Below are 15,501 nucleotides of genomic sequence, written 5' to 3' on the forward strand. Positions count from 1 at the left end.
ATTTGAAAATCTATCAAGTTTTCCATTTGCCTCATGAACCCAGATTTGATGTTACAGTTTTCTACTTATATTTTCTAATTGTGATAAGCAGCCAAAAAGACTGAATAATCAATTCATGCACTCAACAGCAAGTGATTAGATCACGGAAGGTTGTGTAAAGCTTAGTTTGAACTTACCAGTTTTTTGTAGCGATTGCAGCCTCAACTGGAACCTTTTGACTTGCTCAGGTGACATTTCTTTTAAATCCACCTCTTCCAAATTCCCATATGTTCCTTTAGATGCTGAAAGGCCAGCGAACTCTGAGGTAGAATCTGCACGTGCTAACTGCATGGCTAATCTGGCTTCTAGAGGAAAGAGGGCTCGTGCCATCGCCACTGCCGGATAAAAACAGGATTTATAAAACTCAAACTTAATGTAAACGCATCATTAGGTGAAAATAAAGGCAGATCTGAACTATGATAATGTTGATTACAACATTAATCGAAATGTAGGAACCATCCCTGTAAAGTGAAACCAAATTTTAATAGGTTCCAGGAGTTTATTAATCAACATGGAGCATTTATCCCTGAATATGGGGCATGCTTCTTTCTCAATTTAGCAACAAATGATTTTTCAACCGGCAAAAGGAATACAGTGCAAATAGTGCATTATGTTGATTACCGTACAAGTACATACAAACTATACTTTAACCAGTGTTCCAAAAAAACGTAAAACGTGACTGGATGTGGAGGCCAGATTTCACGCTGCGCCTAGGCCTGTAAAAAAGTGTTACTTATTTTTTTTATTATAAATTCTTAGTCATTCTAAAAAGTTTTAATAATTAAAATAATACATACCAAACATCTAAATTTAATAAATTCTATATTTACTTAATAATTCCTACAATTAATCAATTATACAATTTTCAAGTTTTCAAAATGCAAAAACTAGACTATTTTGCATAACTTCAATTTTCAACTAGACAAATCCTACTTAACAGATTTATAGAAACTTCATACATACTTTCGAAGTTTCCAACGATACGACAAGTCTCAAAATCATAATTACATAATATAGACAGTACTGTAGCTTAAATTTTATCTAAATCTTTATCAGATAAAGTCATTTTTTATTTATGTTCACATAAAATCATTTAAAAACTTGAAATTAAAGTCAAATAAAAGGTTTTTTAAAAAGGGGAAAAATTAAAAATTAAATAAATTAATAGGGACGCGTTAAACGATTAACTTAGCAGTTGACCGCTTAATTTGCACTTACTGTCAAAGCAAAGCGCTTTGTCTGTGCCTCACGCCTAGGCACATTCTTTAGAACGCTGGCCAAAACAATGGATACGGACGTGTCAAACACAATAATAAAGTTATACATGACTAGCATCACGGTTGAATTAGATCAGGCTAAATAAAGCACATGGAAATCCTCATGTGAGTTTCTAACAAGGGTTATAGTAGTATATGTACATAATTAAAATACAAAAGAAATACGGAACCTTATCCACCAAAAGATAAAGACGTGGATATAACATATCTATCAGCTGTAAATAGCATGTTTTGAGTTGATTAGTGATAGTCGTTGCAGGAATCAGTTGACAATAAAGTTTAATATAAACAGAATGGATGTATTTTAAATTGACTTCCAAAGTTTTAAACATTGTGTTATATATCTGTCACCAAGAGATCCTACTATTCATCTTCGTCAATCCTCCTGGTCACATTTTACCTAATTTATTCAAAAATAAATTTGAGGTTTAAAAACTTAGTGCTTGTTTGAGCCCCTTTTTCGACCAAAATGCATTTTGGAATAGCATTTTGTTCGAGAATGGGTGGTTAAAAAATAAGGAAAATTTTTTGTTTGCGCATAAAATTATTTTATGGAAGAAAGTGTGGTTGAAAATCAGTTTAAAAAAAAATGATTTTTTGAAAAAATAGGGACCAAACATAGGCTTAATCAAATATTTATAGTATCGATATAGTACTAATAGTAATAGTCTAATAGACAATGCAAATGACAGAGAGAATTACAAGAAATTGGATTCTCAAAATGAGCACATAGCATATACATGCATAGGTTCAGAAGAGCAAATTCTAACATCTTATGGAAGAGAATATGCAAGTCTTCATCACAAATATAACAGTATTCCTTAAATCATTTCCATTTTTATACTAGGTATTAAGGAATGTGAAGGCCATTAAAAGAGAAGCTTCATACTATCCTTCTAGCAAAATATGATCCTTGCAAGACCCACATTTATCTTATCAGTTTATCTTCTTTCATTTATTGATTGCCTTGACACACTCCCAACAGATACTCTAGAGTGATTTTATCTTATCCTATCAACCCTTAAAAAAATTATAAAAACATTAAAAAAGCACTAATAAACACAGCACAACATATCCATTTTTGCAAAAGGTTTTTCAACTTTACGGGAAATGCATTCTATCATTGACTCTTACCTCTATTTTCAAAAAGCAACAGACTCATGTGAAGATTATCAGGCACCATCATTGTTGACATAGATTCGTTCCCAGACAATGGATTCCGAAGCATCTCTCTCTCAAGTACATCAATACATAAACGATCCTTATTAATTTCATGGCCCTGTTTCGTTTCTTCATTATAATCCTTTGGCCTCGTTAACCTCCGGCATATTTTAACAGCCGTCTGTCCATTCATTGTAGTATCAGATATGGACGCGCCCTGGTTCAGCAGCCCCACTATTACTGATGGATCCTTACGCCGGGCTGCTACATGAAGCACAGTGTACCCTCGAGAATTCCTAAGGTTGACATCAGCATTACCTAAGTTGAGCACTTCATTCACAACCTTAGGATTACAATAGGCAGCAGCATAATGAAGAGCATAAGCAGCATCTAATGTGATACTAGATTCCTGAAGAAGTAACTTCACCAATTCAACATCATTAGAATCTAATGCCTTGTGAATCCTTCCAATTCTCTTTTCATTCACCAGATCCACACTCGCCAAAGCATGTTCACTAGATTTTTGAGATTCAAGGAGCAGTGATTGAATGCCACTTTGAACTTCACGATCAAGCTCCTTCTCAAGAACTACTTTGTCTAAATCTGAGTGCACTAATCTCTGGACACAGTATGACAGAAGTTGCTCTAATTGGCATTGAAAGGCTACAACAAGGATTGGAATGATATCTTCAGCAAAAGCTTTATAAACGAAGTCAAGAAGACGGCGCTGCATGCAAACAAAGGATGTGTTATCACTTATCAGAATGCATGTTATTATGGAATAAATGCAGGGTACGCCCAATCTTTAACAGTGAAAAGAATAGTAGTCCATCATTCAGCATGATATGCTGGTTCCAATCAAGATGCATTACACAAAACTAATAGGCGGCACAGAGAGAGAGAGATGATAGAAGTGGCATATTAATAGCCACATAATGTTAACACTTCCTGCTACGAAAGGAATACGTGGGTAACATGTGGATAGATAAGCATGTTTAGAGACAAATAACCACACGATCAGAATAAATTTTCCAGTTATTTTTCCAAAGAGCATAAAGCAAATTCATTTGACTAATTGTATACTTGTTGTGAATTTATGCAGAAATTTATGTTCTGTAGGGACCTTATGCATCCTCGAGATTTAGTTAATTTCTTAGCAGAATAACACAGTAATTTGAAGTCAAAGACATTCAGAAAACAATGTTTGATGAAGCTTAAACCAATAATAAAAGAAATAATCCTATCTTTTTGAAAAAGATTCTCGAAACTCCAAAAGTGAACACCATATGTATGCATACTCATTCAATTGTTAAGTTATGGAACCTAATCAATGTCGATCATAATTATTGCCACTTTCCTTGCGGAGCTGGTAGCGGATCGAAGGGCCTTCCCGGGGGTGCAGATGGCGGAACCCCCGGACCAAAATTTCATTAAGGACTGTTTAGAAATTTGTATTCTTGTAAAATTCTATTAAAAAAATTGTAGTCCTTGTAAAATTTGATTTTACCATTATTTAATTTATAAATAGGTAGCTGTCCTTAAATTTTATTATATTATCATAAAAGAGAGGAGAGAGGCTAGAGAGGACAGGAGTGTGATTTTCTCTTGTAAACCTTTTTTAATCATAGTGAATTGGAGAGAAATATAGTCTAACATTGAGACGAACCTCTATAAATATTTTCTATTCTTAAGTATTTGTTATGGGCCTAATTATAGGGTAATTATAGAGATTCCTTATTTATATTGTGTGTGTGTGTATATATATATATATATATATATATATATATATGTATCGTCTTCTTTCTATGTGAATAAGGAAAATATATTTTTCTTCCATAAAATCTTACAGTATTTATTTTTATTTCTTTGAATTATGGCTCTGTGGTTTATAATTCTCAACATCAATGTGAACAACTTAACCAGTTAGAGACGAGACGAACCTGAACAAGCATAACAAGTTCTTTAATCTGAAAGGTGGCAGAACCATACATCAGTTCCACAGCATAATTAATTGCAGGGCGACAAGCATCATGACTACAAGATTCATCAACACATGTTGAAACTTCGGGTGGAGATGACTTAAGCTTTCCAGTATATAAATAAGTTAAGAGAACCTTAAATGCTTCACGCCCAATTGTGTAATGAGGCACCAATTCTGACATGAGATATTTCGTCTTATTTTCCGTAACAGAACTTCCATTCCCATTCTTAAACAGCTCATGGAAAAACGGACTCCGTGCAGCCAAAATACAGCGATTGACACCCACAGGAGTTCCCTCGACTTCTATCACTGCATCACTGTGGTCATACTCAGGATCAAGCAAAAGCTTTTCAAGGCTGTCACTGAGTCGATTCAAACTCAACAATTCAAGATTGGTTCCTACTTCATAGCTGGAGGGGGAAAGTATGCTGAAGCTATTCGACTCCATTGAAAGATCAGAAGCAACAAAGTCGGTTGATAAAGAATAGTCATTTCCACTTTCCATAACTAATATTTGTCTCCTGTTTATCCAGAACACAAAAGCGCAAATCAAATTGCAACTGAACTTAATAACCAAAATCTACATAAAGCCAGGATCAAGAGGAGACTAGGTACTCTGGATCCTTCTGGACCATCAAATACTTCTAAGAAAATAAGTTCCAGCAGTCAAAATTCAAGCCTTGCTCTCAAGATAATGAAAACACTCAAGAAGATTCAATTTTCTGAGTAGTTTCCAACTCTAACTAAAGCAAAATGAAATTCCTATACATTTCCACTCTTCAAGCATAACCAATTTATCAAATCACAACAAGTTCCTTATAACAAACATAAACAATATCCCCCCCACCCCCCAAATTCTCAAATCAGAGAAAACCCCTCAAACCAACACATGCATCTCATAAGTCAAAGCACCAATTTGTTCGTAATCTCATCTGGTCACCACCAGAATCGGCGGGCAATCTGCGCAGAGAAACTTCAATTTCATAACTTGCAGAAATGACTAAAACTCAAGCTAGCAATCACATATATGCAACCCAAGTCCAAGAAACAAAAACCAGAGTTAACATAGCATAAGAACACCCTTCGACTTCTTTTAACAAACATTTCATCTACGACCTTCAAACACATAAAACTGTTCAAGAAACGGGCCAAAAAAAGAACAGCAAATTGCTTACCTTCTAGTTAAGATTTAAGAAACTTTTTCACTTTGGTTGAATCCGTGGGCAATCTGCGCAGAGAAACTTCAATTTCTTAACTTGCAGGAATGACTAAAACTCAAGCTAGCAATCACATAAATGCAACCCAAGTCCAAGAAACAAAATCAGGGTAACATAGCATAAGAACACCCTTCGAGTTCTTTTAACAAACACTTCATCTACGACCTTCAAACATATCAAAGTGTTCAAGAAACGGGCCAAAAAAGAAAAGCAAGTTGCTGACCGTTTAGCTAAGATAAAAAGCTTATTCACTTTGGTTGAATCTTTGTGGTTTGACTTCGCTGGAAAGGGCAATGAAACGATAAAAGATCAAGAAGGCTGATGGAACAAGGATATGAATTGGAGAGCAAGTGACACAAAATCTTAGCCCAACAAGTGGAAGTGATGTAAATATTTTTGTCGTGCGTACAAAAGGTGATTGAGGAGCCATGTGATGTTTAAGAAACCTGAAACCCACGTCGACAAATTAGATCATGTTTGGTAGTTCCTTAAAATAAGTAAAAATTTAAGTAATTTTAGCTGGAGATATACTTGGATTACTCTTTCTTCCTTTTTTTTTTTAAGTAAAAAATTTATATATTCCAAAAGCATCTCTTACATTACATCAAAACAAGTAACTTAATTATTTAAAATAGTGGCCACTAATAGATAAGTAAACTTTTTAAGCATAGCCAAACATGTATTTGTTCTTTACATGTCTAGATTCTTTGGACTTCCTTGTTTGGCGTTATGGCAAGTAAAAAGCCAAAAACTCAGGAACAAATGCCAAAATGTGGGGTCCATTGTTGAACCTGTGAATATAAGATAAGTTATTAACGTACCATAACACCACTTTTTCTTTATCTCTGCCGTCTATTCACCCAAAAACAGCGTGTCATGCTCATTTAGAGCCGCCTTATGATAATGAAATCAACTAACAAAAAGTATTGACATGACTGACAGGGGTAGAGGAAAGGATAAGAATAAAGCTATTTGTCCAGTGTTAAAAAAAGGAAATAAAAAGATAAACTGACATATTAGAAAATAATTTGATGTTTTAATTTTAATTTTTCAAATTGTCTAATCATTCGTTAACATGTGTTACGTTTGAATTCAAGCCTGGACGTGTAGCATGATTTGAAGTGATAACATATAGTCTTTGTTTGGTAAAAATTGAAATCAAATTTTTAATAAATTTTGATAAAAGTTGGTGAAATACATGATTGAAAAGTTATATGACTCATAAAATATATGGTTAAAATTAATTATTGACTTTAACTTTTATTAAAATTAAAATTTTAATTGATGCCTAACAAAGGCATAACTTTTTCATCGATACCAAATACGGGCATAGGTTCTTCACATTGTACTCAAATCTTCGAATCAGTGCCCCATCCACCGTCCTTGTTCTTGGTCGCCACCTGGGTGGACATGCTGAAGCAGGGTTTGAAGGTGCTCGGCTGATTATTTATACAAAAGGAAATTTCACAAAATGTCCATTTTTACCTAATCATTTGCAAAACTGTACACCATTGCAAAAATGTCTAATTTGGAAGAATTTAAAACAAAATACCCTTATTAACAATTTATAATTCCACACTAAGACCAAAAAAAGGACATTTTTGCAATATTGTTATTGGGCAATAAAATTTTGACACATAACCTGCCATATTTATTTCAAAAAGTATACATGTCAAATCACAATAAATGCTATGTTTTTCATTGATTCAGAAATGTCGAGAACTCCATTTTTAAATGTAGAGAAATGTCATGTTCAAAATAAAATGTCATTCTAGACAAATGAAACGGTGTTCGAATGTCGAGAATAATATATGAAATGTCAAGAAACATTATTTTAATGTAACTTTTCATAGGAGTCACTTCTCAAAATTCGTGACAAATTGATAAAAAATCAAATGTCGAGAATGACATTTAATATGTCGAGAATACCATTTCAAAATGTAACTTTTCATTAAGGGCCTAATAGACAAGTTGACACTAAATTCAAATGAGTTGACACTTTTCAATTCATACCCTTAAAATTGGACATTCTTAAAAATGTCCCTTTATACAATTATCTTGCATAGACAATAATATAAGAATTTCATTATTTATACAATTATCTTGTCAACGATTTGACACTAGTTCGTCCTTTTAATAATTGGCCTTTTATAATTTTTAAATTAATGTCAAGATTGATTTCTATAACATTATGCTCCCGTTTAGTTTGGATAAAATCTAAAATTTTTTGTTTTTTTTTAAAAGTTGATAAAATGTGTAGTTGAAAAATTGAGGATTCCGTAAAAATGTTGTTAAAACTAATTGTTGATTTTGATATAAATTTTAATTAACTTTTAGATGAGCCATATAATTCAATAGTTCACGATTGTGCTGCCAAACATAGCTTCTATTTGTGTAGTCATGAATTAAGGTTGTTTTTTCAGGTTATTGATGGAGGGAATAGGCTGTTGATTGGGGTGGACATTAACGGAGGTGGTAGGAGGCTTCAGTTCAAAGGCATGGTTGTGGGCCTTGTGGCGAAATTCGCCTCTAATGGTCGTGGGTGGAGGTGGCGGCAATGGAGAGTTGTAAGGCTTTGGGTGCTATGAGTTAAGGTGGAAGCATTTGGGATTGGGTTAGGGTTTGAGATGAGGTAGGTTTTGGTTACAAATGGGCCAATGAGTGTTGGAAATGGGAAATGGATATATATAAAAAAATCAGTGTTCTAAAATACGTAAAACATGGAGGTCAAGTTTCGAGTTAAGCAAGGCTAGGCATAAAAAACCATTTCTTATTTTAATATCATTTTAAATCATATTTAATAATTAAAATAGTACCTATCGAATATCTAAATTATAAAATATTATATTTAAAAAAATGAAAAGCGCTCTTAGGCCCAATGCAAGGTGTTTTGCCCACACTTCACACCTAAGCGCACTTTTTAAAATAATGCGACACTTGTATACTAAATTGAGGGCATTTTTTCAATTTTTAGAAGAAAATAAGATATAAGGTCTAACTTCCACATAACAAAACCACATGCACTGGTCCAAAATTACATTTAGGGTCCCAACCTAGTAAAATAGAGTAATTAGGTATACAACTTTAAAATTGTGGCAGCTGGACCCCTGACCTTTCGGTTTTGTAGTACTTCCATCTATTTGAATGTTAAAATGTCATTTTGTCAAAGATGAAGTTAAAAAAAAGATAAACACTAAAGAAAGGGAAGTGGAAAAGGATTCAAGATCATTCAAAAGCTATGCGATTTAAGCACTCGAGATTAGTTGCACGAGGCATTTTGTAACACTATGTACTGGATAAGTAAATAGTATTGACAGAAAAATTTAGAAGAATCAAACACTGTATAAAGATTTCTCCATGTTCATTGCAAACACAAAATGAACATCGCCATGCAGCAGGAAGCTACCAGGGCAACAACCATTATAGCTCGAGTTTACAGAAATTTGCTGTAACCAAATTATCTAATAGTTCACGACACAAGAAATAAGAATTCCAACATGCAGTAAATGTTTGAGAACACATAATACATATTACAATGCTTCACGCCTTCATTAGAATGAAACGACAGATTTAAAATGTGCTGAAGACTGCTGCAACTGTGATAGAGCAGTATCGGATTCTTCGGTTTCATTAAATTCAATTGAAGGAGTCCCACTGATTTGCTTCCTGCAACCAAACATGTAACAGAAATGGAAAATCAATGTAATCGTTTTTTTCTGAGAGAGAATCACAAAAATAAAAATTAACATTCAATATCTTTGCACGGGATAAAGCGTGCAAAATAACAACTGTATGGTGTAGCTTTCAGCATATAATAGACAAACATGTACAAATAAATTGGATACCCAAATCTTGAACAAAAGACACGAGGGCCTTGGAAGCATTATTAGCTGTTAGCTCAATCACTTGCTCCTATAGGATTAGTTTCTCTGTAGTATTTTCCTGAGGTAATCTTCCCATCTTACTAGATGCAACAAATGATGTAATTGTCCCATCTATATTATTGTCATGCATAGAACCTCGTGACCCATTATCTAGCTACGGCCAATTCCGAGGGAGGAAAAAAAAAAAAAAAAAACACTAAGATGAACTACCCTTGGGACGAAAAGCATTAAGAAGTTCCCAAAAGCATTGGTGCTAATATTCATTGTGGGAGAAACGTGACATACGTCTGAGAGAGAAAAGTTTCTTCACACAGTGCCTTCTCTAGCCTCTCCTCAAATGGTGTTGCATGCCAATTAACTTTCTGATCCTGCAAAAGATACAGAAAAAATTCACCAGTTTTTGGTTATGTTAGCTAGATAAAAATAATAGGACCGAACAAGAGAAATGGGCTAAAAGAAGAAAAGATTAATATAGAAGCAAACAAACCTCTTTATACTTATTGGTTGAATTTGGAATTCCATTTCCATCCCACCATTTAGGTGAAATACGAGAATTTTCATCATCATTCCAGTGAGCTGCAACCATTCCAAGGATAGGCCTATCACTTGGAGTTCTCCCACAATGAATATTATCACCAGATATGGAACCAGACCGTTGATTATTGTCATCTTGATTTGCTGAAGGAGGTTTCAACCAAGAAGACAAGCTTCCTTCAACCTTCATATCTTTTCTTGCTGAAAGTTCTTTCATCTCCATTTCTGATGTTGGGGTTCCTTCATCGACATGCTGAAGAGATTCTCTTAGGTGATGAGGATCAGAATTTTCATCCTTCAATACCTTCCACTGGGTGGAATTCTCCACTGGCTTCAAGACAGAGTAAACGTACTGAGATCTGATTTTAGCAGTTTTTCCATCCACCATATTGTCAAGATATCCAGGGAAAACAGTGCCCGGTGTTTGCATCTCATCAGTTAGTTTTAATGGGGTTGGAAATGGTAACAGCGTTGATTTATTATAATTACCAGCACATCCAGATTGCTTCAAGTTTTGAATGGAAATGTCAGATGAAGAGCCTTTGGATTGAAATGAACGCATATCAGACTCACATTCAAAATGAACAGATTTGTTTTTGAATTGTACACTTGGTGCCATATCCATTGATAGAACAGATGAAGATGTGAAACTATGAGTGACATTAGCATGTACGTCTGGGGTTGTGATAACATTCTGAATGCTACCACCTGAAGTGGAATTGGTATAACCTTGTCTCGTTATCATTCCATCAGTCATGCAGCTGGAAAACAGAATATCAAAGCTTGTTTCATAGGTGATTATAAATGGTTTAAATTATAAACAAATAGAAACTAATGGTGGCTCAGTGGGTATTACCTGTGAGTCCTACGAAATATGGATAAAAAGCGGTTTAACCATTATAAACAAATTATAAACAAGAGGCAATCAAGTGCTTAGTAATCCATGTAATTTTCCAGCAACACTTCAGGATTATTTCTTTTCTTGGGTATGAATTGGGGGGATGTCAAGTTATCAACTCAAAGTGCCAAATATGAAAAGAGGAAAGCAGAAAAAGAAATGATTTGAGTTTCCATTGCAAGTACATGCTAATAGATATTAGCTGCTGAATGGTTTCATAGTCATATACAAAAATTGGTAGCTTTACCTGCTCGGAGTTTCCACCAATGAACTTGATTCCATTCTCTGTTCTTCACAAATTTTGCCAGGTGTAGGAGGTTCATTAGGTTGATTCTCTAAGTTGAGTTTCTCAATGGATGCATTAGAGAGCCAAGAATTGAATTTCATAGGTGTTGCATCTGCATCTTTAGCTGATGCATCGTTCCATTTCTCTGAGGCTTTTCGAATTTCAGCAGGAGTCTCAGGCAGAGTTCCACAAGCTTTGAGGAACTTAGCCTGCAGAATATTATTACTCAACTTAGGCGTCTCTAAATGCATAAAGCATGGACATATATTTATGCACGTATACATACATAAGCATCTGTATTATTTACATTTCTATGGTGGAGCAGTGAGACTGGTTTTTTTTGTATCTATGTATCTATATGCAAACAGTGTGAAGTGTTCAGTCATGAAAGAATAAGAATAATCTTTGATTCCTTTTTGAAAAAGAAGAACTGGCTTTCGTTGGTGTACTGTATTTAAGTGCACAGATTCCATTGATAATCTTTTTAATGTATAAGATTAAGACATTTCTACAAATAAATAGAATCATGCAAAGCAATAAAGTATCTGTAATTTCTCAACACTTTTGAGAGGTAACAAAGATACGCTAATACCATAAGTAACATTAAGGTAAATAGATAATTAAGAAAAAATAAAATCAACATGCTACCTAATTTACTGTCATTGTCATTATAAAGAACATGCTTGTTCCGTAATTAGATGTTGTTCTTGACACTGGAACCAGGACACATTAGCTTGACTCATTTTTTATTCAGCTCGCCAATTAATCATATGGTCGTCGTGATTTGTTAAATTTTTCATGAATCCATAGATTCAGGAGCTCACTATTTATTCAGTCATGTACAAACCAAGTGCTATTCGACTCAATTCTAACATCCAATACACAAATAACGATAATACGCACAAAGGTGACAGGCAAGCAGTTTGCTACCTGATTTAGACCTTATGTTTTAATATATAGCTGACTTTATATAAATGACTTCACTACTGATTTATCATGTGCTACATAAAACAAGGATTAAGAAAAAAAGCTCAAAAATCACTAGAACACAGTAAATCAAATTTATCTTGGCGTTCTATGTCAGTTTCAAGTCAACCTTTATTGCAGATGAAGCATCAGATAACCATGTTTACCTTCAGATGACTTTATATAATTGAATTCAGGTCTACGCATACACTATAACAAGAATCAATTTGATTGTAAAAAACAAAAATCTCTATTTCTACGCAATTCAAGTTAGGAATGCAAATCATAAATTTGAATTTAATATATATCAAGAAATATCATGATACATTTTAAACATCAATTTAGAAACAGACCTCCTCCTTGAGCTCTCTGAAATCAAGTTCTTCAAGCTGAGAATTATCCAATTTCCGAATTTTCTCAGCCTCTTGACGTGAATCATCTATTTAATCCATTAAAATTTTTAACATTTCATCAATCAAAACCCCCAAACCAAAAGCATTTCAATAATTTCATACAAAAACTTTCCTTTGATGCTGTCATAAAATAAAAGAAAAAATAAATAAATAATACCATCAGAAAGGAATAGAGATGACAGAGCATTCCGGTTGCGGGTTGTCACCACTGGCTCCTAATTGAAAAATCAAAAATACAAACCCACGAATTCTTGAAATTATGAAATAAAAAACAAAACAAATTCTAATTGTTCGTAATCTTACAGTAGTAGGGCGTGAGACAAGATGAGGTTGGGAATCTTTGATACGTAAACATCCAAAAAAACAGCCCATTATTGCAATCGTCACTCTCTGCAGGAGCCCCAGTGCTACTACTTCACTTTCACTTATACCTTCCTTCTTCCTAGACCATACCATTTACTGCTGTATCTATCTGTAATCCTTTATACCTTAATCTGATTGGTTGATGGGTTAATTGTGTTGGAATGTAATTGTCATTTATTTATCTAGACTAGAGAGAGAGAGAGAGAGAGAGAGAGAGAAGGAGTGTCACTGTGGTGATGGCACCAGTGGGTTTTGAAATTCGAAGAAGAAGCTCTGAAGAGGGAAAAGCAAAATTAGAGGACACGCTTGCGCAGTCGAGGAGGTATGAGTGATACCTACGCGCGCGCTCTATTTGACACATGGACGTATCCATTTTTTGGCGACTTCAGAAAGCATGTTTTGGCTTTCCTTTAAATTTACTTTTAAGTGGATTTCTGAATATTCAACTTTGAGGACAATTAAACTTCCTTTAGACCATGTTTGGATAAGAATAGGGTGTCAACAAATTGAGTCGGGGCATTAGTATGTGTTGACACACAAAAAGTTCAGCCCAAGTCGAATAGCCCAAGGAATGAAGTCCAATTGGAAGATCCCCAAAATCAAATAGCCCAAAAGAACAATCCAATCAGGCAATGCAGGATAAAGGCCCAACTAGGGAAGCCCATGAATGCGGTAATACCATCGCCCAAGGTTGCAAGTCGCCCAAGATTTAAGCGAATGAATTGACATGCAGTCGCCCAGAGCTGTGACCCTGCTCTCGTCCAAACATTCGAGTCGCCCAACATCTTAACAAACATAAGATGTTATGGTTACCCAAAAGTGCAATTAATAAAGCAGTTATTGGGTAGTCCTATCACGTTCCACGATTCAAGAAATTCAACTGAAGACGGTTGAACGACAAAAGTAATGGCAACAGTTAGATAATGCAGTTTCATGGCAAGTTGGCCATTACAAGGAAAGTGGGTAGTTATAGAGCGATCAAGCAGTTTTTAAGCGATTGATCACGAAGAGATCATCCAGGGAGTATAAAAGGAAAAAAAGACATAAAAGACTCCCGAATCAAACATTCTCAAACAGAGAATATGTAACTTTAAATTTCTTAATTTAGATTTAAACACTGCTTTTTCAGTAACTCGTGTGCTTGCGCCCCTTGGAAGCATTCTGTTTTTATTTTCCAATTGTAAAGTCATCGCCAATAAAAACACCCATTTTTGGGACTTTGTTTCAAGAGATTTGTCCCTTACACAATCGTCTGATCCCTTTTTAATTGTTAGCAACTAACTCGCGCGAAACAATTTGGCATGCCCAGTGGGACAGTGGTGTTTGGTGTTGAAGATACAAAAGATGAAACAATATGCCTCAAAGATCTGATAAGGAAGCAGCAAGTCAGGGAGGAGTCCAGTCTGTAATCGAGTGATATGAGGAGCGGCATAGCTCTCCACGAACAGATGGACAAAATCAAAGCGGTAACAGTCGTTACGAATCAATGTCAGAGTTGAGTCCTCGAACTATGCGTACACTACTTGGAGAACTCACACAAGATGTCATTAAATAGGTAAATTTTCGAAATATTCATAATATGGAAAGATTTACCCAGAATGGGAATGCACACTATGACAATATGGCCAAATAACTGAATACTTTGAATGAAATAATGAATAAGTTAGTATACCAAATTTGTCAACCAGTTATGCCTCTTGCAAACCATTTTCAAACTAAGACAATTGTGGGACATAATCCCCCAGTCCTAAATCCAAGTCAAGGGGTAGAACCACATTTCGGTCCCTCTCCTTCAAACCAAGGGGATGGTGTAATGCCAAATCATAATAATAGTAGTGGTACGCCTAACTTGGAGAGTAATTCAAATGTAAGAGATAATGTCCTAAATAACGGGCAGAATACCCCACGTGTTAATGAGGGAATGAATGTTCAGGCTAATGGTAACAACGACCCAAATCATGGTAATTTTATTCCTAATCAAGGAACAAATATCATGCCTCAAGTAAATCAACCGGTCAACCAATCTGTAGGGATTCCATATGACCCCAACGTCATGTTAAGAAATCAGATTATGGAAATCGTACAGGACCAGATGGCTTTTGGGGTACGTCCTGTCATTAGGCCGACCTACACAAAGCCATATCCTAATTGGATAGACCAAGCATATCCATGGCCTAGAGGGTATAAAGTGCCAGAATTCTCACTGTTTACCGGTTTAGAGGAGGTGTCTACTCTAGAAGACATAGGACGATTCACACTGCAAAGTGGTGACGTGACTAATTATCATAAAATGAGGCTTTTCCCTAGTTCATTAACAGGAGTAGCTTTCTCCTGATTCATTAATTTGCCAGCGAATTATGTTCAAACATGGCAACAATTGGAACAATTATTCCACGCTTAGTTTTATAAGACTGAGTCTGAAGTTACTTTGACCGATTTGGCGAACCTACGTCAAATGCCAAACGAATGGGCAGAAGGTTTC

General features: G+C 35.0%; 2 protein-coding genes across 3 annotated transcripts in view; both read right to left on the reverse strand.

The window, feature by feature from the left end:
• The window catches only part of LOC111390971 (BTB/POZ domain and ankyrin repeat-containing protein NPR2-like), an 8,043-nt gene extending 1,954 nt beyond the window's left edge, over window positions 1-6,089 (reverse strand). The window contains exons 1-5 of one of the 2 annotated variants that reach the window (XM_023016105.1): window positions 5,899-6,089; window positions 5,634-5,686; window positions 4,418-4,979; window positions 2,451-3,204; window positions 177-374 (exon numbers count right to left, since the gene is read on the reverse strand). In XM_023016105.1, the coding sequence (XP_022871873.1) occupies window positions 177-374; window positions 2,451-3,204; window positions 4,418-4,963 (1,498 nt within the window). In that variant the 5' untranslated portion in view covers window positions 4,964-4,979; window positions 5,634-5,686; window positions 5,899-6,089. Of the gene's footprint in view, window positions 1-176; window positions 375-2,450; window positions 3,205-4,417; window positions 5,419-5,633; window positions 5,687-5,898 lie in introns of both variants that reach the window. The other variant, XM_023016106.1, reaches the window with a different exon arrangement.
• Window positions 6,090-8,997: 2,908 nt separating this feature from the next.
• Window positions 8,998-13,337, reverse strand: LOC111390962 (protein JASON). The gene is made up of 7 exons (XM_023016093.1): window positions 12,960-13,337; window positions 12,814-12,871; window positions 12,597-12,682; window positions 11,239-11,486; window positions 10,047-10,854; window positions 9,845-9,927; window positions 8,998-9,341 (listed from the first exon to the last, which is right to left on the reverse strand). The coding sequence occupies exons 1-7, from the start codon at window positions 13,110-13,112 to the stop codon at window positions 9,227-9,229; spliced, it is 1,551 nt and encodes a 516-aa protein (XP_022871861.1). The 5' UTR covers window positions 13,113-13,337; the 3' UTR covers window positions 8,998-9,226.
• Window positions 13,338-15,501: the final 2,164 nt, after the last annotated feature.

The sequence above is a fragment of the Olea europaea genome, unplaced genomic scaffold (genome assembly GCF_002742605.1).
Source record: "Olea europaea var. sylvestris unplaced genomic scaffold, O_europaea_v1 scaffold732, whole genome shotgun sequence".
NCBI lineage: Eukaryota > Viridiplantae > Streptophyta > Magnoliopsida > Lamiales > Oleaceae > Olea > Olea europaea.